Source organism: Tigriopus californicus, chromosome 9 (genome assembly GCF_007210705.1).
Source record: "Tigriopus californicus strain San Diego chromosome 9, Tcal_SD_v2.1, whole genome shotgun sequence".
Classification (NCBI taxonomy): domain Eukaryota; kingdom Metazoa; phylum Arthropoda; class Copepoda; order Harpacticoida; family Harpacticidae; genus Tigriopus; species Tigriopus californicus.
The window spans coordinates 2,437,740-2,460,934 of NC_081448.1; the positions used below are offsets into that span (position 1 = coordinate 2,437,740).

General features: G+C 48.0%; 5 protein-coding genes and 1 long non-coding RNA gene across 8 annotated transcripts in view; 3 read left to right on the top strand and 3 right to left on the bottom strand.

The window, feature by feature from the left end:
- LOC131886168 (autism susceptibility gene 2 protein-like) overlaps positions 1-2,467 on the top strand; it is a 38,836-nt gene extending 36,369 nt beyond the window's left edge. For all 3 annotated transcript variants that reach the window (XM_059234427.1, XM_059234428.1, XM_059234429.1), the window contains one exon: positions 3-2,467. In XM_059234427.1, coding sequence (XP_059090410.1) covers positions 3-1,579 — 1,577 coding nt within the window. In that variant the 3' untranslated portion in view covers positions 1,580-2,467. The remainder of the gene's footprint in view (positions 1-2) is intronic.
- Position 2,468: 1 nt separating this feature from the next.
- Positions 2,469-13,053, bottom strand: LOC131886167 (serine/threonine-protein kinase ATR-like). The gene is made up of 8 exons (XM_059234425.1): positions 12,852-13,053; positions 11,674-12,390; positions 10,491-10,749; positions 8,234-10,100; positions 7,587-8,156; positions 6,427-7,087; positions 3,662-6,204; positions 2,469-3,425 (listed from the first exon to the last, which is right to left on the bottom strand). The coding sequence occupies exons 1-8, from the start codon at positions 13,051-13,053 to the stop codon at positions 2,568-2,570; spliced, it is 7,677 nt and encodes a 2,558-aa protein (XP_059090408.1). The 3' UTR covers positions 2,469-2,567.
- A 47-nt stretch (positions 13,054-13,100) lies between these two features.
- Positions 13,101-13,571, top strand: LOC131886180 (uncharacterized). The gene is made up of 2 exons (XR_009373898.1): positions 13,101-13,236; positions 13,370-13,571. It is a non-coding gene; the product is annotated as an uncharacterized LOC131886180 (long non-coding RNA).
- A 287-nt stretch (positions 13,572-13,858) lies between these two features.
- Positions 13,859-15,866, top strand: LOC131886169 (mitochondrial disaggregase-like). Its single transcript, XM_059234430.1, has one exon. The coding sequence runs from the start codon at positions 13,930-13,932 to the stop codon at positions 15,760-15,762; it is 1,833 nt and encodes a 610-aa protein (XP_059090413.1). The 5' UTR covers positions 13,859-13,929; the 3' UTR covers positions 15,763-15,866.
- Positions 15,867-17,770: 1,904 nt separating this feature from the next.
- LOC131886179 (uncharacterized) lies at positions 17,771-19,746 on the bottom strand. Its single transcript, XM_059234440.1, has 2 exons — positions 19,412-19,746; positions 17,771-19,352 (listed from the first exon to the last, which is right to left on the bottom strand). The coding sequence occupies exons 1-2, from the start codon at positions 19,601-19,603 to the stop codon at positions 18,963-18,965; spliced, it is 582 nt and encodes a 193-aa protein (XP_059090423.1). The 5' UTR covers positions 19,604-19,746; the 3' UTR covers positions 17,771-18,962.
- A 256-nt stretch (positions 19,747-20,002) lies between these two features.
- Positions 20,003-22,708, bottom strand: LOC131886173 (protein transport protein Sec61 subunit alpha). Its single transcript, XM_059234433.1, has 4 exons — positions 22,469-22,708; positions 21,643-21,987; positions 20,745-21,550; positions 20,003-20,669 (listed from the first exon to the last, which is right to left on the bottom strand). Exons 1-4 carry the CDS (start codon positions 22,473-22,475, stop codon positions 20,406-20,408), a joined length of 1,422 nt encoding a protein of 473 aa, XP_059090416.1. The 5' UTR covers positions 22,476-22,708; the 3' UTR covers positions 20,003-20,405.
- Positions 22,709-23,195: the final 487 nt, after the last annotated feature.

A 23,195-nucleotide genomic window follows, 5' to 3' on the forward strand; every position in this document is an offset into this window, starting at 1 on the left:
AGGTGCAATGACACCTTTCCCACGGTTCGGCAACTCAACCACTCCCTTTGGTGGGCTGGGTTCGTTGCGGGGTGGACCGCTTGCCGATCCTTTCGGTCTAACTCGTCCGCCTTTTGCTCCACCCCCGCACTCCTCATCCCCCTCGCCAGCGGCACCCACGTGGCCGTTGAAGTCAGAATCGAGTTTGCTGAGCTCTCAGGAGAAATCTCGCCGCGAGGCCGAAGATCGGCGGCATCGAGAAGAGCGGGATCGGAAACTCCGGGAAAAGGAGAGGAAAGAGAGAGACGTGACTCGGCACCACTCTTCCTCGTCCTCTTCCCACAATCCATTGTCCTCCTCCATGTCCTCCTCCTCCTCCTCCTCCCTGCATAGTCGAACTAATGGCGATATCATGATCCCAGATTACCCTCGCCGCCGTGATAATTCCAGATCTCCACACCGCACCTCCCTTTCCGGTTCCATGGTGCCCCCCGGTATTAGCCCTGGAGCCCGAAGTACAACCTCTTCCAGTGGCGGACCGGCTGACTCTCTGCGCCTGGAACGGGGCGGGCCATCCCCTCTAGTCAAGAAAGAGGACCGACCTTCGAGTGCCTTGGACATGACCACGTCCACGAGCAGGCCCAGCTCGCGGGCCAACACCGCACTCTCGGATGAGATCTCCATAGTGAAACCGGAGATGAAGCGAGAGGACTCGAGTAGTGAGATCACCGTGGTCAGCGAGAAAGAGGGCAACACCACCATTGCCCACAACGGCGGCCGCTCCAGTGTTCATGAGAGGTCGTCCTCAGTGTCTTCCTTAAAACGAGGCCACAGTCCCGTGGTGAATAATAGTGCCATATCCTCTAAGGAGCGACTGAGTAACCCTCCCAGTCGAAGTGGAAGTGATCACCGATCGGCCACGGCCTCGCTTCCGCCCGTTTCACGGGGACTCCACCTCCCGCCGCCACCCCCTCCCCCGGGAGCAGTCAGTCACGGCATGCTCTTCCCCAACATGAACTCCGCCGTCTCAATGGCCGACCCCAGGAGTCTCTACGCCAATCTGATGGCCTCCGTGGGCTCGCATATCCCCGTTTCTCACGCCTCGTCCCTGTTCTCATTGGCCGGGGGTGGGCACGGCGGGATGCTCCCTCTCCCCGGGGGCATGGATCCATTTCGAGACCCCTACCGGGCCATGGCCATGTACGGGAGCAAGGATCCATTGCGAGAGGCCCGTGAGAGAGAGCTGCTTCGGATGAATCCCCTGGGATCCATGATCATGAGTGAACAGGACCGCGCCAGGATGGTGTCCATGGGGTACCCCCCGGTGACGGCGGCTCCTCCCGGTCTCTTTGGGCCTCATTCGTCGATGGGTATGCTCGGTGCTAGTGGCTTCCCTCCTCATAGTTCAGCCGCCGTGGCCGCAGCGGCTGCGGCAGCCGCCAAGTCGCCCTACGGCATGTACCATCCGCCGCCACCGGGTTTCCCACCGGGCGCAGGCGGCGGGGGCTTAGGGAGCTTGGGTCCTCCCGGGATGCCCCCCGGCATGAATGGTGGCCTCGGGGGACCCCCTGGCCTCCATGGAAAGGACTTCCCCCGGTGAGGGAGCCATCACCATTGTCGATTCCCTTCAGAAAGAATGCCTCCATAGCCCTCCTCTACACACACAACCACACCTGGGGCACCCTGCCCCGCCCCGTCCCCCGCTCGTAGACCTCGACCGGGGTAGAGAGTTTTAGATTTGTATGATCAATGTCAGGGATAGATCCATCACCACGTTGTTCTTCTATTGTATCAGTCAGCCTTGGCTTGTTTTACCGAGCGCCCGCCATACAAGCAAGCAAGCAAGCAAGCAAGAAGAACACGAAGAATTCGCGATGTTGCTTTCGGGAAGCCTTGATGGAGATAGCGACAATAACTACAACCAGTATGATGGGCTCATATTCTAAATCACACTTAGCCGCCACCGGCTCTCTTTTAATCGATGGATATTCCGTTTTTCGAGCGTGGTCTCCAGCCCGCCGTGTCCGGTTTGTTTCTCATGCTGAAACGAGTTTACCCGCATAAATGCAGCTCCTCCTCCTTGTTCAACTTTCTTCCCTCAAAATGGCTCGTGAACCTACTTGATTTGCTCCCGTTTGAAATCATATTCATTCATAATGACGAGGACGTGTTATTATTATAATATCTCTCTCTCTACATATATATAAATATAGCCTCGGATGCTATGCCCCACCCCACCTCCCGTCACGTATTCGTCTGCCCAATTATTAGTTGACCAATGTCTCTTTGCTTTTCTTTTCGCTGTCCTGGACAGTCGAAACCCCCCCTCGAGCCTTAACAAGAAGGGCGGAGACCGTTTTTAAGTTTCATGAGCATCCTCAACCACATAATCATCTTCATTAATGCTATATTATCACCATGCTGTAGCTGTGAGAAGATTATTATCGTCAGTGTTCAATACAAATTGAAATGAAATTTGCCCATCCGACCTCGTGCGTTCCAAAGTTGCAGGATTCGTTCATTTCTCTACGTCACAGCCGCGCTTTTGAATGATTCGACATTATAATTGATCACAGATAAGTTGTCCTTCAAATGAAACCCGACCAGCCGATGTACATTTGAGCCAGATTTGTCTGGGACGTGGCCTCATTAATGAGGAAATTCACTTGTCCTGATACGGACAAAGGCTGCTTCAAGGTCTTGCTCTGACTGCGACTGGTCATCTTGGCCACGATTCCGCGTAATCGCTCCTCGATGGCATTGAGTACTTCCACCGCTCGTTGATTGACAATCTCCTCGTGAACCTTGGATTGTCCGGGCGCTCCTCTTTCTCTCCGACTGGCCCATTCCACCAAGGGATCAAAGTAAAAGGGCCTCAAGGCCGACATGAGTACGTCCTTTTGATCGCGCATCAACTTAAGCGAAGCCTCGCACGCAATTTGAAACGGCCCGGCGTGTCCACATGGACCCATGGCGTGGACCATGTTTTGTGTCAGTCTGAATGGAACGATCTCTGGCACCCGCAAATCCGTCGCCTCTTCGAAGAGACAATTGAGATCCACGTGAACCGTATCGCCATTACTCGTGTCAATGAGGAGATTCTCGTTGTGTCGATCGCCGAGGCCCAGGATGTAGCCCACCATGGACATGACAGCCGCCGTTCGGATGTATCGCAGACGCGCCAAGAACCAGGTTTGAGGATCAGGGAAGTTATAGATGAACCAGTCGGCAAAGACGGGCGGCTGGTGACGTTTGAGGAGGATCTCGAACTTGGCTTTGTTGTTCTCCATGTCGTCTTTGACTGCACCGTATTTGCCGATATCGTCACGATTGATGGGTTTGACGCCGTGCTCCTCCAAGTAGATCTTGGCCATGACTGTTCGGAAAGGCATGAGATTGTCCACCCATTCGATGATGCCATTCGTTTCATCTAACGGAGTTACTTTCTGCAAAATTTAGAATCACGGGAAGGATTTTGAGTTTTGATTATTATTTATGTATTTCTACTACTTCCAATCCATTGATTATTGTATTCAATACTTGGGGAGGGACAATATCTCGCTTATCTACGTAGTTCTGATAGCCGTTTATCAAGTGATTGTTAAAAATATCTATCATTTCATCCCCAAAGGCATCAATATGGCCGGAAAGCTTTAGCTCTCAATATTTAATCGTAACTTACGTAGGTCCTAATTCGTAGATTCCGTTTGCGACACTCTGTGTCCTTGGAGAGGAGTTCATTGAGGAGATAGCAGAAATCGAGCAATCGGCCATCCTTCCTCAAATCGTCTTTGGGTTTGCACAGAAATCCGTAGGTCTTGCCATCCGTGCCCACCAATGAGATCTTCTTGGGTCTGATTTTGGACAACATGATCGACACCTTGTCCTTGAAGCGATAGAATCCGACTTTGCCACCCAGGAAAGGGGCGTGCCGATCCCGATTGACCTCCACAGACGGGAGAACCACCGACATTTGCTTCAAATTGGGGATCATGATATTGGAGAAGCCCGATTTAGCCAACAGCTTGGGGAGCTCGGGCAAGACCTCCTCCATGGACACCTCCGAGTGATCGCTCGCGGGAAGTTCAATCAACTTATTCAAAGTCTTGGTCAGATCCAAAGCGTCTTGAAGGAACTTCTGCAAGTCCTTCCGTTGCGATATTACCACATCAAATATTTGCTTGCACCGTTCACGTCGAGCCGGAAACGAGGAATTGCACAGAGCGACCATGTGCCAAAATACTTGGTCAGGATACTCCATGAACGTTCGAACGAGAATGTCCTTGAGCACAGCCCACACCTCCGGATGGGCGTGACACAACCGGGACGTCAACGTGGGGAAATTGACAAACAGGAAATATTTCGGCACCTTCAACGACCAGTTTCGCACAAAATCCGTGGCCTTCGAGAACTGCTTCCTGAGCATGATCAAAGTTTGAGACGACGACGAGGCTTTCTCTTTCTCGAGATTTTGGAGGCGTGTTCCCAAATCGAACCACAAGGTCAGCAAGCGAGGCAAGGCTAAATGAACGTGCTTGGAACCATGTATCACCAAGGAGCGACAGTAGAATCCAATGGCATTGGTTACTTGGGTAGCCACCCGTTCCAACTCCTCGATCTTGTAGTTCTTTCCGATCTGCTTGTCAAAGAACTTGGCCAAGTAGAAGTAAACATCCTCATTGGTGGGGTCCGCATTCTTCGCCTCTTGGTAGAGTAAAGGCACGCTCTCGGTTTCCAAATTGGCAGCCTCGTCCGTGAACCTAGCCAACAACAACTTGGCCTCGCCCAACACACCTTTCTCATGGACATCTCGATCCACTGGCTTCATATTCATCCCGGGTTTGTACCAAGGGAACACGGCGGGAATGCCTTTCTTCAAGATGGAAATGGCCTCTTCACGGCGACTGCGATCCCAAGCCAACTTGGACTGTTCCAGGAAATGATCCACTAAAGGATATCGCTCGGTCTCGATCAGCAAGTTGAAAGCTTTGTCCAACTGGCCACTTTTCCGGGACACATTGGCGGCCAAGAGCCAAGTTTCGCCGAGATATTTGGCCACCAGATCCTTCAACTTGGACTCGGGCTTGGACTCGAGTTTCCTGAGGCTCAAGTCCAGAAGACCTCTTCGGAGTTTAAAGATGGGTTCCAGACTTTTCGTGGAAAGCTGAACGAACCCGGATCGTCGCTTCAAGGCTTGGAACAACTTCCGAAGATCAGCTTCATTGGGAGGAGTCTCGTTCTCGGTGAAGATGATGGTTCGAGCCAGAGATTCAATTTCGTTGAGCATATGGAGCTTTATCAAATGTTCGTAAGCGCGGTGATAAGCGCCTTGTTCCATGGATGCAGCAGTGATGGGCTGGATCTCATGGAGGCGGACCCAGGCCATTTGCTCATAGAACGCCCTCTCGTCATGCTTGTGGATGGTGCTCAACAACTTCCCGATGCCTTGGTCCCAATTGTAGGCCGATTTGTCCTCGGTTCCTGTCAACAGATCCAAGTCGTCCCATTGTCCCAATTGCCAAGCCACTTGAACCTGATATTGCTTGAAGCTCGGGTCTTGGCTCATTTTGCCATTTAACCCTTTCAAGAGCATAGAGGCCAGATGAGGTTGGTCAATCTCCAAATAGCATCGGATGAGACCTTTCTTGATGGCTGCTTCATTGCCCAATTGACGCTTTCCCAAAGCTTCATAGCAAGCTAGGGCGTCTTGGAAATGACCCGTGGATTCGAGCTCAAAGATCCGTTCCTCCAGGGAAGGCTCGGAAGTGCGAACATGAGCAATCCCTTTGAGGAAATCATCTTCGCCTAAAGCTCCGTAGATCTGTTGGATTCGATGAATATTGGATGAGAATTCGTTGGGATTGGATTTTAAATGAAGCTCCAAGTGCTTCACCGACCTTTCAAAGGCCCTATGACGGAAAGCGGCCTCGGAAATGGCTTCATGTGAAATGGCCTCGAGGAAAGCGCTGATGGCCATGTATTCAGGATCCTTGGCCTTGACTTTCTTGGCGGTGTCGGATTTGCGTTTATTGGCCATAAGGATGGTGTATCGTTTGGCTTGCCAGCGAATCAAATGGTCCAGAATAGAGAATATGGTTTGCGTGCACAAACGCTCTAAGCCTTTTCCGTCACCGCCTTGATTGATTTCAGTGTCGGTTAGAATGTAAGTGATTTCTTGGATGGCCGATTCTACGTCCTCGGATTTTCCCGTCGTCACAATATTCACTAAAATGAAAAATGAAAAAATGTAAAGATGAATTAAAAGTATACGGTTTTCACAGTCTGACTAACAATGATTGCAAATCAATCCGGCATAATTTAATCTGTTTTGAAAACACACTCCTGAAAAAATTGTGGGAAAACAAACGAAAAAATTAAGATATTTTTTTTTCTTCCATTTCACGAACTAATATTCAATGTTCAAAAAAGTTCTTCTATCCAACTTACCGATGGCGTGGGGAATAATGAATTGGGCTAACTGCAAGTCTGTCCTCAAGGTTGGTTTGCAGGAGTTGAAGACCATCTTAGCGCGTTTCTCCATCACTTGCGAGAACAGATGATAACACCAATTGGACAACCATTTATGATAGGTGAGCCCAGAATCAGATTTGTAGATGGGGATAGGGAAAGTGCACGGTTTGCCCACCACCGTGTACAACGATGTCATGAAAGGTTTAATCACTTCCCGCTCTTCATCCGTAAGCAAATCCCAAATGGCTCGACCGTCTCCGTTCGAAGTACTCCCGTGAATCTGAAACTCCTTGACAATCTCTTGCAAGGAGTACGAGCTCTTCTCGGAATCATTCGAATCCATGGCGTTTAGATAGGCCCTGACCAGATTACGAATCAGCTCTCGGACGAACTCGACATCCGTCACGTAGAGAGCAATGTCCTTGGGAGCATGCTTGGTCAGATTTTGAGTCACCTGCAACCGACCCGCATCCACGGCTCCGATTTGACCCAAGACTTGTCCGGCCAAACTGACCACATTGGCGTCGGAATCCCGCGTGGCTATCAATACTCGGTGAAGCAGATCTCCGATCACGGGATCCGCTTTGTTTGAACCGATGATCAAGCCGTGAAGAAGATCTGTGTTCGTCTCGATTAGCTAAAATGGGAAAAGGGTTTGTTGACCAATTATGAGACCTTTTGAAAGGAACGAAGAATTTAGGGCAGACGACTTTTGGTTTCGGACATTTTGGTAGAGTTCAGTACTGAAGTGGGAGGAACCTTATGGGGATGAAAGGAAGTATTGACAAGACAGAAATGATGTTCGAAGAGGGAAAATAGCAAAGTAGAGACCCACTTCGCCGAGATTTAAATAGATAAGACTTGGAGTGCCCACGGGAGTTCATTATCTACGGGCGTCTAATGGACTATCAATCAAACATTTTTGCTCGTCCGAACGTCATGAAACGGTTTATGGTTTCTTGCTTGTGAGTCCCAACAGAGTCAAATTCAGGGCCACAAAATGTCCCAGAAAAAAAAAATAAGTCCCTTAGATTTTAGTTACTTTCTAAATCGTTACTTTCATTCATTCTCCAACATGAATGGAAGAAGAGCAAAAATAAAGAAATAAATGAGTAATAAGTTAGAGCTCAACTCACGTTTTTAAGTTTGCGCAAAGTGAGAAGTTTCACGTCGACATTTTCATTATCAAGGCATTTGTAGACACTTTTGATGACGACTTTGAACGGTGTGTTCTCGGTGATCTTGAGATAACTTCGGACCGCACCATTCACTTCTTGAAAGGCCTCATAATCCGGCAAAAACGTCAACTGATGGAACCAATCCTTGAGGTTGTCGCCTCTTTTAAGGATCAGGGTCTTGAACATCTCCAGTATATCAGTGAATCCCAAGTCGTAAAACCCCAAGGTCATGGCGAAAATGGGAGCCAAAACCGGCCCAAGAGCACTCGGGTCCAAGGACTTGGACAACTTGATCCAAGTCTGGACCAGAATGGGCAGTGATCCTGGAATCTTGGCCGCAAACCCCGTTTGAAGCGAAGAAATCACCTTGTGTTTAACCTTAGCCACATTGTCCTTGCCCAAGAAGTCCACCAAATCGTGAAGAGAATGCAGAAGATTCAATTTCTGCTCGTTGGATGTATGAGCATTGAGCAGCTTTTGATCAAAGTAACCCAGCACTCCGAGCATTCGAGGTTGAAGATATTGCGCCTGAAGAAAAGAGAACGCCCAAGATTGAACGCGTGAACTTGAGATGAAGCCAATTCTAGCTTCCAATCTAAGCTTACCAATTCGTCTTTGGTGGGTCGTCCTTTGAATTTGAAGTTCTTATCGTTTTGAGCCATCCATTGGCAGGCTACAATCACCTTCTTATTGTTGGAATGAAAACTTCGCAAGAGCTCCGTGATCACGTTTTGTCGATGGCTCGGCAAGAGCTGACTGAGCTTAACTTTGGTCTCGTCTTCGATGAGTTGGACACAGTCCGCATACTCTGAGGACGAGCTGTGGTTCACAATGTAAGGAAAGATGTACTGAAGGTTCTCCACGATAAGGTACCGGGTCTTGCTCCCGGACCTCCACAACTTGGCTAGATCATCCAAGGCAACCTTGGATTTGTTCCGAACGCAGAGCAAAATCAGTTCAGGCACGAGGTAATGTGCATTCTGCTTCAGGAAATGGTTCCGAGTCAAATGCTCGAAGACGGTCATGACGTAGGAGAAGGTGGCCCAAACGCCTCGTTTCACCAGACCTTCGGACACTTTCGAGAGGATGGGTGCTTTGAAGGTTGAGAAGTGATCTCGTAGGAAGTGGGCCGTGTGGACCACTGTGCTCACATGGCATTTCGGGTCCAAAAGCAAATCCATGATGGCTTGGACACATCGAGGACCAATGGATTGGACCTTCAAGGACCCCAGATTGGTCAAAGACGGACAAAGCCAATCCACAAAGGCCGAGCCTTTGCTGGAGATGGCTTTTCGAACGCAGTCCTCCAAGCAAGTCATGACAAAGTCGCAGACCTTGTCTTGATCGAACCACCCCTCATAGGGAATTGTATTGGGATTGAAGTCTTGGATCGCTTTCATCTGTTCCGACGATCCAATCAAGGCACTGGGAACAATGAGGGATGGGATGTGAGCGGCAAATTTCAACGCCAACGTGTCCCTTTCGTCCGTGTAGTTCATGAAGATACTCGCTGTGGACACGTTAATCCCCACATGATTGGACAAAGGCTTGATCAAATTCAGGACGAACGTTTTCACGCTCAAGTCCTCGTGGCCTACTAGTTTGAGCAAATGAGTCACGTCCTCTGGAGTCACATTTCCAGAGGCAGTCGCATTCAAGGCTTGGCCTTTATCGCAGCGCATGCATCGAACCAGGATTTCTCCTTTGGACCTCTTCAACTGGGTCAATTTGGAGTGAGTGCAAACGAGGAGTCCCGATATTTTAGCCAGCAGAGGAATGCAGATCTTACGATCATCGGAGAAATTGATGGTTTCTTCCACCAAGTTCCCAATGAATGTGAACACATTTGGTCCCATTTGATGGGCAAATAAAGGAATATTCTCGATAATGGCACGGCAGAGGATCGGATCATGGTCTGTCCAAGCCAACTTCAAGGCCAAAGATCGCCAATTGGGAGCCACTTGCTTGGGTAAGAGACTTAAACATTGGATGGCTAGTATTTTGGACTCCTCTAAAATGTGACTTTTGACTTGTGGACTGATTTGAATGAGATCTTGGGATCGAGCATCTCCGATCCTAAGATCTAAGAGTTTCATCTGCCCATCCATCCAAGGTAGAGTGCAAATGGCTGCAATCTTTAATAGCTGCTGTTGAGAGAACGTCTCCAGAGGTTGAAAATATTGGAGCTTGTAGACAATGTTCAACGAAGCTTGGTAAACTGGAGCGTCATGCGGCTTTTGAATGATCTTCTCTAGGGCGGTTTCAATGAACACATCCTTGATATCCCGAGATAAGAAGTCCAAATACTGCTTTGGGTGATTGTCCTCCACGTTGGCCAAGATTTTAGAAGCGATTTCGCAAGTCCATTGGATATGAGAGAACGAGAGACTTCCAGTGCTTTCTTGAGATTCGACCATTTCATGGATCCTCTTCCATGTGGGACTCTGCTTGAACACATTTTCCAATGAGTGGCTGGGTAAAAAGTAGAAGAATAAACTCACATTAAATACCTTCTGTTCAACCGGTTTCATTGATTTACACAATTCTCAATGATCAGATTACTAAAGACAGTATTCATGAACCAGAGAGAGTCTCCCATGCCCCGTGACCAATAAGTAGGTGTGTACCCGAGATGGCAGAGACTCTTGGCCTAGTCTTAGAGGCCTCGAGTACGTTTTCGTCCCAGGTGAAATAAATGTTTGATCAGTTTTACAACCAGCGGCAAGTTTTCAGCGGACAGGTCAAGATTATGATCAAGGTCAAGATTGGAACGTGGTCTCATCTCTGTGAATCATATTCGCCTTGGGATCATCATTTAAAGCACGAGGCTGGATTCGTATGTTAATCAAGGAACAAGCTTACCCGTGTAAAACATTTCCGTTCACCTCTCGGGCAACGAAAATTTCTAATGCAATGTGACACGCTAACACGTTGCAACTGGGCAGTTCCCATTTGAGGAGTGGAGATAGCTGATTTACAGAGAATGCAAGCGAGTTATCATATCCGCTCTTGCTCTTTAACGGAAGCGAGGGCGATGAGGAGGTTGACCGGCCTGCAGCTGGTTTGGCTATATGGGTCAGTGCGTAGGCTATGCACTCGTAAAGAGTGTGCTGAAGGTCTTCTGAAAGGATATGGGCGAAGAAGTGGAAACGTCAATTTGAACATTATCAATAAAGAACTATATAGAGAGCAAAGTAGAGGCTATGGTACGGAAAAGCTATAATAGAGGTTTCCATTAAAGACTATGGATATCGTTTAGTTTGGAAATTGTAATGAAAAAAAAAAACAACGACATTCAAATGAACTAGCAACCTGTCAACACGTCTAATATCATTACAAATATCAGTAAATGCACTACTCTAAATCATTAAGCACTTTCGGATGGTTGGCGTGGGTATGCAACCATTTAAACCAGTGTTGGTCAGTCGAGTAACACAGTTCTCAGTTTTGTTATCACCCTCTTGGAAAAAACACCTACATCCGAATTCCGTTCGAGAATGGTCCATTCCAGAATGAGAAATTCATTGAAAGCATTGGACAGGTTAACGTTAGAGCAGCAGACCCATCGGAGCGATCCCATTTTCCAGTTTCATCGAGATAACCCTGATATTAACCCAGAACACATCTTGGGCGCCCGGTTCAGAGTGATGTGCATACCTTGTCGATATATATTTCATACCCTCCTGGGACTTCGACGTCATGAAATCAATGATCATAACCGAATCCCTCGGACTAAATGTTTTGACTGTGACAAAGAATTCAGGAACACCCACTACCTCCGGATCCACTTCCAGCAGAAACATTACAGAAGAACCCGGACCATTGTCCATATTCAGCCGTTTCATCCCCCTCGTCCAAGAATTTCGCGTTGGCAACGCTTCCGCCGTTTTTGCAAGAATGTTGGGACACGAGTCCGCAGTTTCTTTTCCTATTGCTGGAACTCCTTTCATAACGACATTTTACTCTGTCTAGGCTACCCGGCTCTGTGATGAGATCATTGTGACATATTGTAATAATAGTAACAATAAATAATCCACCTACTCACCTCCGAGTCGCATCAATCCATTTAAGTCGTCATGTTTAAGAAAGCCATGCCAAAGAAATACAATTTCATCCACAAACTGGTCTTGGGTGGCTCCGTTGAGTGGAACTTGCATCCATTCGAGCAAGCACAAATCCAAGCCATGTTGAACATCCGACCTCTCGGATTCGGGCAGAGACCCTACCGTGGGCCCCGCCATAAATCGGATCAGTGAAAATAGCACGTCAAAGGCTTTTTGCGATTCCGTCATGAGAATAGGAACATCCTCAATCAGCAAAAGAGCGTGGTATAGTCTTAATGAGGCGACTTTCAATGGCAATTCGCCCAAGGTCAATTGCTCGACGAGCACGCTCCAAAAGAGAGTCGAAGTTCGCGGGGAGGAGGCGATTAGTGCCTCGGATATTTTAGCCGCCAATTGAGTTAGGTTGATTTGGAGCCGCTCCGCGTCCTCGGGTCCAAATATCGACAACTTCTCGGGACCGATTTCGAAGGTCAACCACTGTGGCGGGTCCATTGCGAAAAAGCGTTGACTTTCCAGATGGATCTGAGTCCAAAGAACCAGGACGAGGTTGATGACTTGTTTGGCCATGATAGGATGCCGTTTGAGCACGATGAGGAAGATCCGCTCCAAGTTGAGCAAAGCTGGGGCGTGCAGGACTGTGCGCGCTCCCCCTTGGGCGCATAGGACCACCAAGCGGGACACCACATGCTTGACGTAATCTAAAGATATTCCCCAGGGTTTCAAACATATTGGGCAAACTGCACGGTACTTGACTGCTTCACGCCAAAAGTCCAAAGGTTGGGTCAACCCACAAGTCAAAAGAAATCCATTGCATGGTCAAAAATTGGAGTGGGTCAATCGAAATAAGTATTATGTCCAATCTTGATAAACATTATTCTCCACCGATTAGCTGGCGGTGGTCATTTTTAAAATTTGTGACCAAGTGTATGTAAAAGTGTTCGATAGAGACAATTAGGGTTATTAATATCGGGTTAGGTTAGGTTTGACTAGTTTAGGTCAAGTTTAAAAAAGTAGCACCGCCAATTAATCGGTGGAGAATAACGTCTACCTCGACTCTGCCCTTCAAATGTGCCCAGACAGGCACCCACCTAACCCAAGCCCATTCAAACCGAACTGGGGTCAGTCTGCCGGCCGGCCAGCCAGCCAGCCACCCACCCACCTGGCAAAGTCGGTAGTTGCGCCGGGCCCTCCCGGGTGTCCGAGGGGAGGGCCACGGACTCCCAAGACGTTTCCAAGACCTGCAAGTAATTCGGCATCTTCTGGAGGAGATCACCGATGATAGACGGCGGCGAATCCACCCGGATCACTTTGAGCAGCAACTCCCATAATTCCCGATCCGTCGGCAACATCACGCCCTCCATTGACTGATCCAGGTGGGAGTGGAACCAAGTGCCGCCACAACCGGACTGCCGCACGTCCAGACAAGGGGACAAGACCCGCCCAAATCAACCCTGTTGGAGTGTTCTGAACTGGATCTAGGGTGGCCTAGGGTGGCCCATTAATGCATGAATTGCCGCCAAGTTGGAGGCCAAGGTGACCTGAAGGTGAACTGGCCGGAGATGGGACATATTTGGCTGGCCATGCGCCCAACTGGCTTGGCGAAGGGGGGAGAGTAGATTCAGAATATTCATTCGATTTCTACCACCTCCCTAAAAACTATGTTGGATTTATCTTTAGGTTCAAGTTTTCTGCCTAGAGGTGCGCTTGAAAAGGAGGACTCCGGGGACGATCTACCGACATTGATCCTTGGGTGGAGCCGTGTTTCTATATCCTGGGGGGAGTTTAATCATACTTAAACTAATTTCATCGTAGTTTGCTATCTTATAGACTGTAAATTGCTTTAATCTAATAAACGTAAGCGATAGTGGGTCTCCCTGAATCTTTGGCTTTCAACATGAAACCCAAACCACCCAGACGTTTTTGAGCCCCAAGAGGCTTCCGGGTTGACCAGGCCGAGGCATCAGATCAAGTTTTTCTCGGCCAAATATCAGGTCTGAGATATTGTTCTGAAATGTATGCCTTCAAACCTAATTAAACCCTCATTAGCGGTTCAATTGACTCATACTTCATGACGTTGGGTTAGTTCCATAAGCTTTATTTACCTTTTTGATTTCTACTCTATGGTTTGTTGTTACTGCCCCTGGCCCCTGGCACAGCATGACAACATGTGGTGCCTGTGGTGTGTGTGTGGTGCTAATTGCTAATTTGTCATGTGAAAGGGACACGATCAGATCGGTATGAGGGCTTGGCTTTGCGCGTGGCATGGCTATGCCCGAAGTTGGACACGCCCCTGGCGGTCACCTTGGCCTTTCCCCTGGGTATGCCCCCCATTAACGAGTCACAGTCATCTCATTCGTCAATCTGTCAGAAGGCAGACGAGTAGCGGTATTTTCGGCTTGAAGCCCTGCTGGATATCGCTGGGCATCGCCAGTTTGACCCTGTACGATATCAGCCATGAGACAGATCATATTCCCCGTTATCTCAAGGCCATCAAGACCGGTGATTTGGCCCAATTTCAAAGTCATCTCCGTCAACGACGAATCGATCCCAATGCTCGCCATCCTTTAGGTTGGACGGCTTTACACGTGGCAGCGGTTAACGGGCGAGCCCCCATGATACGGGATTTGTTAACCGCCGGAGCCGATCCCAATTTAGGGGACGAATATGTCAATATTTATCATACTGCACGGGAGAAAGGCGTCCATTCGATTGACGTGATGGTAGCGCGGGAGGAAGAATTTTCGTCTCGTTTAAATTTACGGGCCAACTTCCGGGGTTGCACGGCTTTACATTATGCGTGCTTAGCCGATGACCTCGAGTCGGCCCAGATACTTTTGGGTGGGGGAGCGGATCCGCTGAAGACCAATGATTATGGGCGCACTCCGTTGGATTACGCTCAAGACCCCCAAATGAAGGCGCTTTTACGCCAACACGCTGTCGAGTATGAAGCTCAACGCAAGCGGGTTGAGATGGAAGAGCGAAAGAAATACCCTCTAGAGAAACGCCTACAGGAAGTGATTGTGGGACAAGAGGGTCCGATCACTACGGTGGCCTCGGCTATTCGTCGCAAAGAAAATGGTTGGATTGACGAGGAACATCCTTTGGTGTTTTTGTTCTTGGGCTCTTCGGGTATTGGCAAGACGGAATTAGCCAAGCAAATAGCCAAGTATTTACACAAGAACGATAAAAAGGCGTTTATCCGTCTCGATATGTCGGAATACCAAGAGAAGCACGAAGTCGCCAAATTGATCGGCTCCCCTCCCGGTTACATTGGTCATGATGAGGGTGGTCAGCTCACCAAGAAACTCAAAGAATGTCCCAATGCTGTGGTCTTGTTCGATGAGGTGGACAAGGCCCATCCGGATGTCCTCACCGTCTTGCTTCAATTATTTGATGAGGGTCGTCTCACCGATGGGCGAGGCAAGACCATCGAGTGCAAAAATGCCATCTTCGTCATGACCTCCAACTTGGCTAGCACGGAAATTGCGGAACACGCCCTACAACTGAGACGAGAGGCCGATGAGATTCTGCGGGAACGAGCCAAGGGCAACTTACTCGATGATGCCCAACTTCAAAGTAAGATCGCCATATCTCGGCACTTCAAGGAGAAAGTGGTTCAACCCATTTTGAAGTTCCATTTCGGGCGAGACGAATTCCTGGGCCGAATCAACGAAATCATTTACTTCTTGCCCTTCTCAAGACCGGAACTTTCTCGGTTAGTGGAGCGAGAACTCGAGTTTTGGTCTCAAAAGGCTCGTGAGAAGCATAATATCGAGCTGACTTGGGACCGACAAGTGTTGAACTTTTTGACCGACGGCTACAATGTGTATTATGGAGCTCGGTCTATTAAGCATGAGGTCGAGAGAAGGGTAGTAGCTCAATTGGCTTTGGCTCATGAAACCGATCAATTGGAAAAGGATTGTCAAGTCAGACTGTGCGTTGTCAATTTCGAGGACAACAATGCTGGCAATGAAGGTGAGCCCAAGTTGAAAATGACCATCAAAAAGCAGGGCAAATCGGACTTTGTGGACTTGGCAGAGCCATTTTCAAACACTTCGCCGCTCAATTGAATTGAAGATTAAGATACTGGTATTTTTTTTTATTTATGCTTAAAACTGTTATTGCTTGAAATTGTTTTGGATTCAACATACAAACCCCATCTCGTCTTAGTGTTTATTCTGACTGATATTACCCTAGTCTTGTTTTTAGTGTTTCCGGGAAGAGTTAATTTATAGACGATTAAGTGCTACCCATTCAATGATGCCCCGCCTATATACCACCATACAAACACACGAAAGACAATTCAATTTAAGACTATTCAATTAAATCAGAACTCATTGCAGTCTGTATTTTTCGAATGCATGTATGTAGTAGTTAGCCTCGTAAATGGATGCATTGTCATTCTAAAGTACATCGCACTTTCGGTCTGTTTAGTTGATTGCTCTTCATGTCTCATAAAGCGCGTAATTGCCCGATCCATCTACGCCTCCGAGACTAGAAGATCGCAGTTTCCTGATTTGTGTATCTCGTCCCGTTTCCAAGGGACCAGAAAGAACTCGATGGGGGGTGAGGAGCCGAGACATTTTTCTTCAAAAAAACACAAAGGTTTGCCGGAGACAAAAGTTTGACCTCTCATAAAAACCGAGGGGAAATATGGGTTGGGGGTTTGAATGGGTGCATTTTCAACCTGGATTAGTGGATCTAAGTCTTCAAGGAAAATCGCAAAAATGCATTTGTGTACTCCAAAATATTGCCAATTAGCCAATGTCAAATATGCTGTTTAGGGATGGCATTATGAGTGCAATCGATATGTTTCCGCGAGAATTGAAACTGCATAAACCTTGTCGGTCGGAATAAATTCCTAGGATTTCTTTCCTTTGCCATGTGAATCGTCGAAAATTTTCTGTGCAAGAAGCTTAGATGCTTTCCCCTTTGGCAATGTTCCAGATCAGGTACAAGAACCTGTCCTGATTTTGCTTCCATAGCCTTTCCAGCTTTGTTTCGCGTGTACGTCTCCAGGATATGTAGTCCATCGTGATGATTCACCTACAGAGTGTTAAGGAAGCGCGTATTTTGTGAAGCTGTTGTGAAGGCACAGGTGGTCCAAGATTTGACGCATCCTGTGATTGCGGAGTTCTTATGCTCCTCAAATGATCCGAAGCTCATTACTGGAGAAAGTCTCCCTTAAAATCAAAATACTTGGGGCACTGAGTAAACAGTAGAGGTTCCGCAATCCTCAGTTGTGTACAAACATCCGACACCGCAAGATCATTGACATCATGCCCGTCGAAAATCCTATTCCTATCTTGTTCCCCAAGTCGTTGCAAGACGAATGCATCGAGAACATTGTTCAGAGTCTAATTCAAATTGGAAAGGTGGTGGAAAACCGTGCCAAGAAAGATCTTGAAGAAGACACCAAAGATTCGCCCAAGCCAACTTCACCGCCGGTCACTTTTGACCATGGTCGCCGACGATCCTCCATGATGTTCGACCTGCGAGACTACTTGGAAACCTCTTTCTTGTCTCGTTTGGGCATGAGAGGTCGCGATGAGGTATTCTTTACTCGAACCGATTGGTTCTCCCAAAGTGTTGCAACTGTTCGGGAATTTCTAATCAACTTTGTGGCGGCACCTCTTATCGACATTTTAGCCAATGCGGCGAGAAGAGAAGGGGATATCGCTCAACCCGGACATGTTTTCCTGTTCTCCGTGTTGTACAATGAGCGTCTTCAAAGATTGGTTGCTTGCCATCACGATGAACAAATAGCTACTCCCCACGAACTGGAGACAGAAATCCAAGAAGATCCCGACGCAGACATTCCCAGAGATTGGACCAATTTCCTAGAGAGCAACATGGGCTCAGATCTGTTCTTAGCCGGCCTGGGTCAAATGTCCGGCCTGTTCTCGCTCACCCTTCATCATGTTTGCAACAATGACATGCTCTACATTATCGCTGACACTTGCACTCGTCTCCAAATCCTGGATATATCGTATTCCTTTCAGGTGACTGACCTCGGCCTCATTTACCTTTGCGGGATTATGCACACACCGATGGCATATGATCATTTTTTGCCAAAGCCCGCTACTGGTTGCAAATATTTGAAAGAGCTCGTCTTGAACCCTCACACCAGCGACCCGGTATTCAAGCCTATCACAACCATAATGCCCAAAGTATTGGCTTGTCTCCTCAAACATTTGAGGATGATCGAGGTCCTTGACATGAACCAACTCCATGAGGGCATCAAGTACTACTATCTTGGCCCTGGCAATGGAACTTATCACCCCAAGCCAGACCGCATCCCTCCATTGAAACTGATTCACTACACCGGCTCGGACAACTTGAGTGAGGTCATGCCCATTTGTCCCAAGTTGAGGACCTTCAAATTGCACGTCACAAATGCCTTGTCGAATTTGGGCCAAACCTTGAAGACCTGCCCTAACTCTTTGGACCACGTGTCTCTCATGTACACTTCCTCATCACATACTTCGCTTTTTGGGCTTCAGGAATTCTTGAGTTCTTGCGGCGACCGAATTTCATCACTAGGTATTGAATGCACCCCGGAGATCAGAGTCACCTTGTACGACTTGCAATCCATTGCCACCCATTGCAAGTTCTTGGAGCGTCTCAGCTTCAATCGGTTGAAACTGGATGCGGCTTTCAACGCCTACGAAGGTTTGCCCGTTCTGAAAATGCCGTTTTTGACCTCGGTTTGTCTCTCCCAAATTGACATAGGGCGACGTGGAAAGGAGTTCTTTCGATTTTTTTTGGGTGGTTGTCCCGATATCGAAAAGCTCTACTTATCTTTCCCAGAAACGGCGTACTTCTTCAACGATTTCGTGATTGAGGAAATCATCGCGCACAATCCATTGAACCGGTTGGAGTCCCTGATCATCAAGGATGTTTCGCTGACCCTAATCTCGGCTTTAAGACTTATCAGTACGCGGGGAAAACTGCGTCACATTGGGTCCGTTATGACCTGGGACGTGGAACCCAGCGAGCTCCTCACTTTCGCCCAAATCCTCCGCAACGCCAACAGCCTCAAATTGTTACAAAAAATTACCATTGTCTGAAAAACGTTTCCGCACAATTTGCCGCGCGCGGGAAGATACAAAGTAACTTGTAACCTGTCAAGAGATGGCTGGCCGTCCATAACTTTTTTTAAATCCTTATTTATGACTAGAATGCATAATTTATAATCATTTAGCTTACATTAGAAGATAAATCTCTCGTCAAATACTAAGAACATTTCTTGAAAAATCAGTCATGTTTCTCAAAGAGCCAAAACTTCGTCGTCAATCACAACATTCTCTAGATCTGATTCCATAGCCAGTTGGGCAGACCTCACAGCGTCATTGACTTCATACCCCTCGGGCAAGCAAAGGTTCTTCTGGCAGTAGAAGTCTTCTCTCCCGTTGTTGTGACACCAAATTCCATCCTGGAAAAAGGCTTGTCTGCCCAATTCTCGACGGGGTGAGTACCATTGGCGGTGATCAGTTTTGCAGAAGATGGCACATGAGATCCAGTTCCCAATGGCGGGCTCGTGCTTGAACCGGCGTCCCTCTCCTAGAAATGTAAGCTCCGGGACCACGTTGGCTTCCTGCCAAGCCAGACACTTCTCTGTGGCGACCTCATCCAAGGTTCGCTTTAAACCTCGACAAACCTGCGATGGAAGAACATGTACAGTTAGACTTGGCGATAGACAGCCAAGAGATGATTTACCTCAGTATCATCGCAGAGGGTGACCTGGGTCCGGACCCCACGGGACTGTTTGGTGCAACTACTTTGGCATTGGCGGTAGAACTGTTCATCCTCGAGGGCGTCCCACCAAGGAGCAGCCCTTCGATCGACGTCTTGAGACAAAGACGAGATGGGTAGAAGGCCAAAAGACACCAAGAACACGAGGAGTATCATAATGCGACTGGTTTCGGAGTGCCCGATACCGTCGTCTTTTTATACATGGTCTTGATGACGCGATTAAAACCGCACGGACCTGAAGTAGAACGTGCATGCCTGCAAATGAAGGAAAATGGAGCTTTACCCGAGATCAGCATGATGTAATTGCGACGATTTTGATCTGATTTCACATCTCAAGGTAGACTCGGTTTTTTTTCTCCACGTCTCCCCGTTCAGTGGGGTGCGATAAGAAATCGGGTCGAGTTTTTTGCCAGTGTCCTGGATGAGTCAAATGAGGTCGATCTCTGCTTTGATCTTGATTATTCCATTCGACAAAGAACCAAGCAAACTAGGCCCGATTTCTCAACGCACCGTTTTGAAAGTATGTTAGTAAATGATCAAGACGCTGTGGGAGAATCGTGTTTTTTGGCATTTATTTTCCATCATCAAAATACTCTGAATAGTACGTTGACAATACCATTAAAACAGACAACATAAGATTGAATTTTCTTCGCTTTTCGCTGTAATGATTCATAATTATCATAAATTCGGAGTTACAGACATCTTGGGACAGAGACACGTGTCCAAGGAAAAAGAGGTTCTCGAGCCAAAGGTTCCTTCATCTCTCGCTTGTTAAAACAATCCTCGTCCTTCCGGTTGAATACTATCTGTACGGTGTGTATCGAGGAGGGAAAAGGGGATGCGGTTTATTGACCAGTCGGCCTCTCGTTTTTTTTCATCTATGTTGAGGAGTGGGAAAGGGACTGTTTAGGTTCAAGGGTGCGTGGTATTAAGCAAGGTGCTTGTGTTGGGTGCGAGCTTAGAAGAGCAGGGCTCCCATGCTTCCCATCTCGTTCTGCTCTTTCACAAAGATCTCGAAGTATTGGTAGATGATGGTGACAGCCAAGAGGATACCAGTGCCGGATCCGATGGCACCCATGAAATCGGCGGTGACCGAGAGGGCTCCAATACAGAGCCCACCAAATGCGGCAGCGGTGGGAATGTAACGGTTGAGCTCGTGGATCATGGAGGTCTCACGATGACCGCGCATCACCATTTGCTGATCACGGAGTTGCTTGGCAACCTGTTGAGGGGAAAAACAAAAACGGTTTAGTGCTGACATCATGGGTGACGCTCATTTGGTAACACTCGAACTTACTTCTTTGGCAGAGGATCCCGACACGTCTATCCAGGTCTTGGAGAAGAAGGCGCAGGATCCCAGCATGAAGGTAATGTACAAGATGGCGTGAATGGGGTCTTCAGCCACATGACCGAGCGTTTCGGGCGGTGAAAAGTAGTAACAGAGACCTCCGATGGGATAGGAACGTCCACTGTTCACATCTGACCACACCCCCAAGAGATTAACGAAGAAGTTGCCAGCAAATTTGACCGAGAGCATCTGCGAGATCACGTACAAATTGGAAACGAGGGCCGATTGGAGGATGATGGGAATGTTTGAGGTGTAGAACAGCTTGATCGGGTAGGACGAATATTGGCCACGATAACGGGCAGACTTGATGGGTAGATCCACGCGGAAGCCTTGGAAGTAGATCACCACGCCAAAGATCAGGATGGTGGCCATCAGGTTCATCAAGTTGGGCAGATTTTGACGGTAGAAGGCCTCGCGAAGGGCACGCACCTTATCCTGTCGGGTGGCCAAAAGATGGAAAAGAGCAATGATGGCGCCCTCAAATTCGGTGCCACGACCAGTGTTCACGGTGGCGGGGGAGAAGCTCTTCCAAACGATGGTCTCGCAAATGTTGGTGGCAATGAACAGGGAGATACCCGAGCCCAAACCGTAGCCTTTCTGGAGGAGCTCGTCCAAGAGGAGCACGATCAAACCGGCCACAAACAATTGGATGATGATCAACAGGCAGACACCAGCGCCAATATCAGCGGGATCACCGTACATGCCAGTCATCACGTAAACGATGGCCTGACCAATAGTGATCACCATACCGAACACTGAAAATTCAATTTGAAAAAATAAAAATAAAAAAAATAAAAAATACGTAAATCGAAAACCTAGACACAATCAAAACCATTGTTAAACTTACGTTTCTGGGCACCGTTGAAAAGAGCTCGATCCTTGGGCGTGTCTCCGACTTCGATAATCTTGGCACCAGCCAACAACTGCATAATCATGCCGGAAGTGACGATGGGCGAGATACCCAATTCCATCAGAGTACCACGATTCGAGGCCAAGATGACACGGATCCAATAGAAGGGATCCGCCGAATCCGAGCTCATAATGCCGAACAAAGGGATCTGGCAGCACACCAAGAAGATGAACAAGGTCACCGCGGTCCATAGTACCTTTTCCCGGAACTGGATCTTCCGCTCCGGCTTCTGAATCTCGGGCAAGATACTGCAGAACGGCTTCACAAACTCGAGGAATTTGACTGAAAGAACGAGACGATAGAGATAGTTATTTCCGTGCTATTGGTCTCAGACTCAATCTCCAATGTGACGTGGCGATCCAGTCACGGATGGGTGAAGCGACGCAAACTTTGAGATTGGTACTGATTTTGATGCAACAGATGCATTTGGGGAAGAGATTACACCGACCGGTCTGAAACTCTTTCTTTTTTTCTTCATACATTCCACGTTCATGTCGTGTCGTATATCAATGAATAAATGGTTCTGATACTAAAACATGGGTGGGAACCATTTTTCATACCATCCTATAAAGAACGTTTGTGTAGAACGAATCAAACTTCCTATTTTGGTGGTAATCTGAAGCATCTAGTACATCATCTCCATTCCCAAGCTCAATCCCATCCAGCAGAACCCTTCAACAAACCATTCTCCATTCTTGGATCACCATTGGATCACATGAACCATACATAAAAGCGTTAGTAATTAATGCGTTGGCCTACTTACTCCCCATGGTGTTCGGTGTTCGTTCCTGGTTTTCTGTTCAAGATCCAATCCCAGGTATTTCAGTCACAAGCGACCACCAATGCGCCCTATATCGTAGCCCAAGCCCAATGGAAACCAGGAATCAATCCAACGTTGCCGAAGACTGTAATCACTTCCAGTGTATTATCGGAGACTGACAATCCTTGAATGTAACACAAGGACGCGTGTGTACTGATCTTACCAGAAGAGAACGCACGGACTCTTCTATGCTGTCCGCTAGCACTACTTACTTGTCACTTGCCGACACGTCACGGGCTCCAAACACCGAAAAACGCCGACGACAACTCTTAGCGACGCTCGAAGCGCAAACTTGAGACCAGAGTGTTCATTGGTGAATGGTCGGGCTAAAGGCCAATGGGCGAACTTGAGACAACGAGAACGTCACTTCCGAGCGCTGACGCGTGCTTTTTCCGGGAAGAGTCAGCTGTCCCGCTAGGGTGCGTTGAGAGCGTTGGCGAGAGGGGAGGATGAAGTGGCCCCCTTATTTGATAGCCATGGGGTGGGAATTTGGCCCCTTGAGCGAGGATGAGAGACAGCTGTGGGTGAAGGTGAATGGGGATATGTGTAGTCAATGCCGGCTGATATGGATAGAGGGCGCTGGAGAAGAAATGGGTTTAACTAGAGGTCCTTTCCAAGGGAAGCGATTGTCCCGTTAGGCAAGGAAAATGTGGGTTTGTTCCAAAGGGTA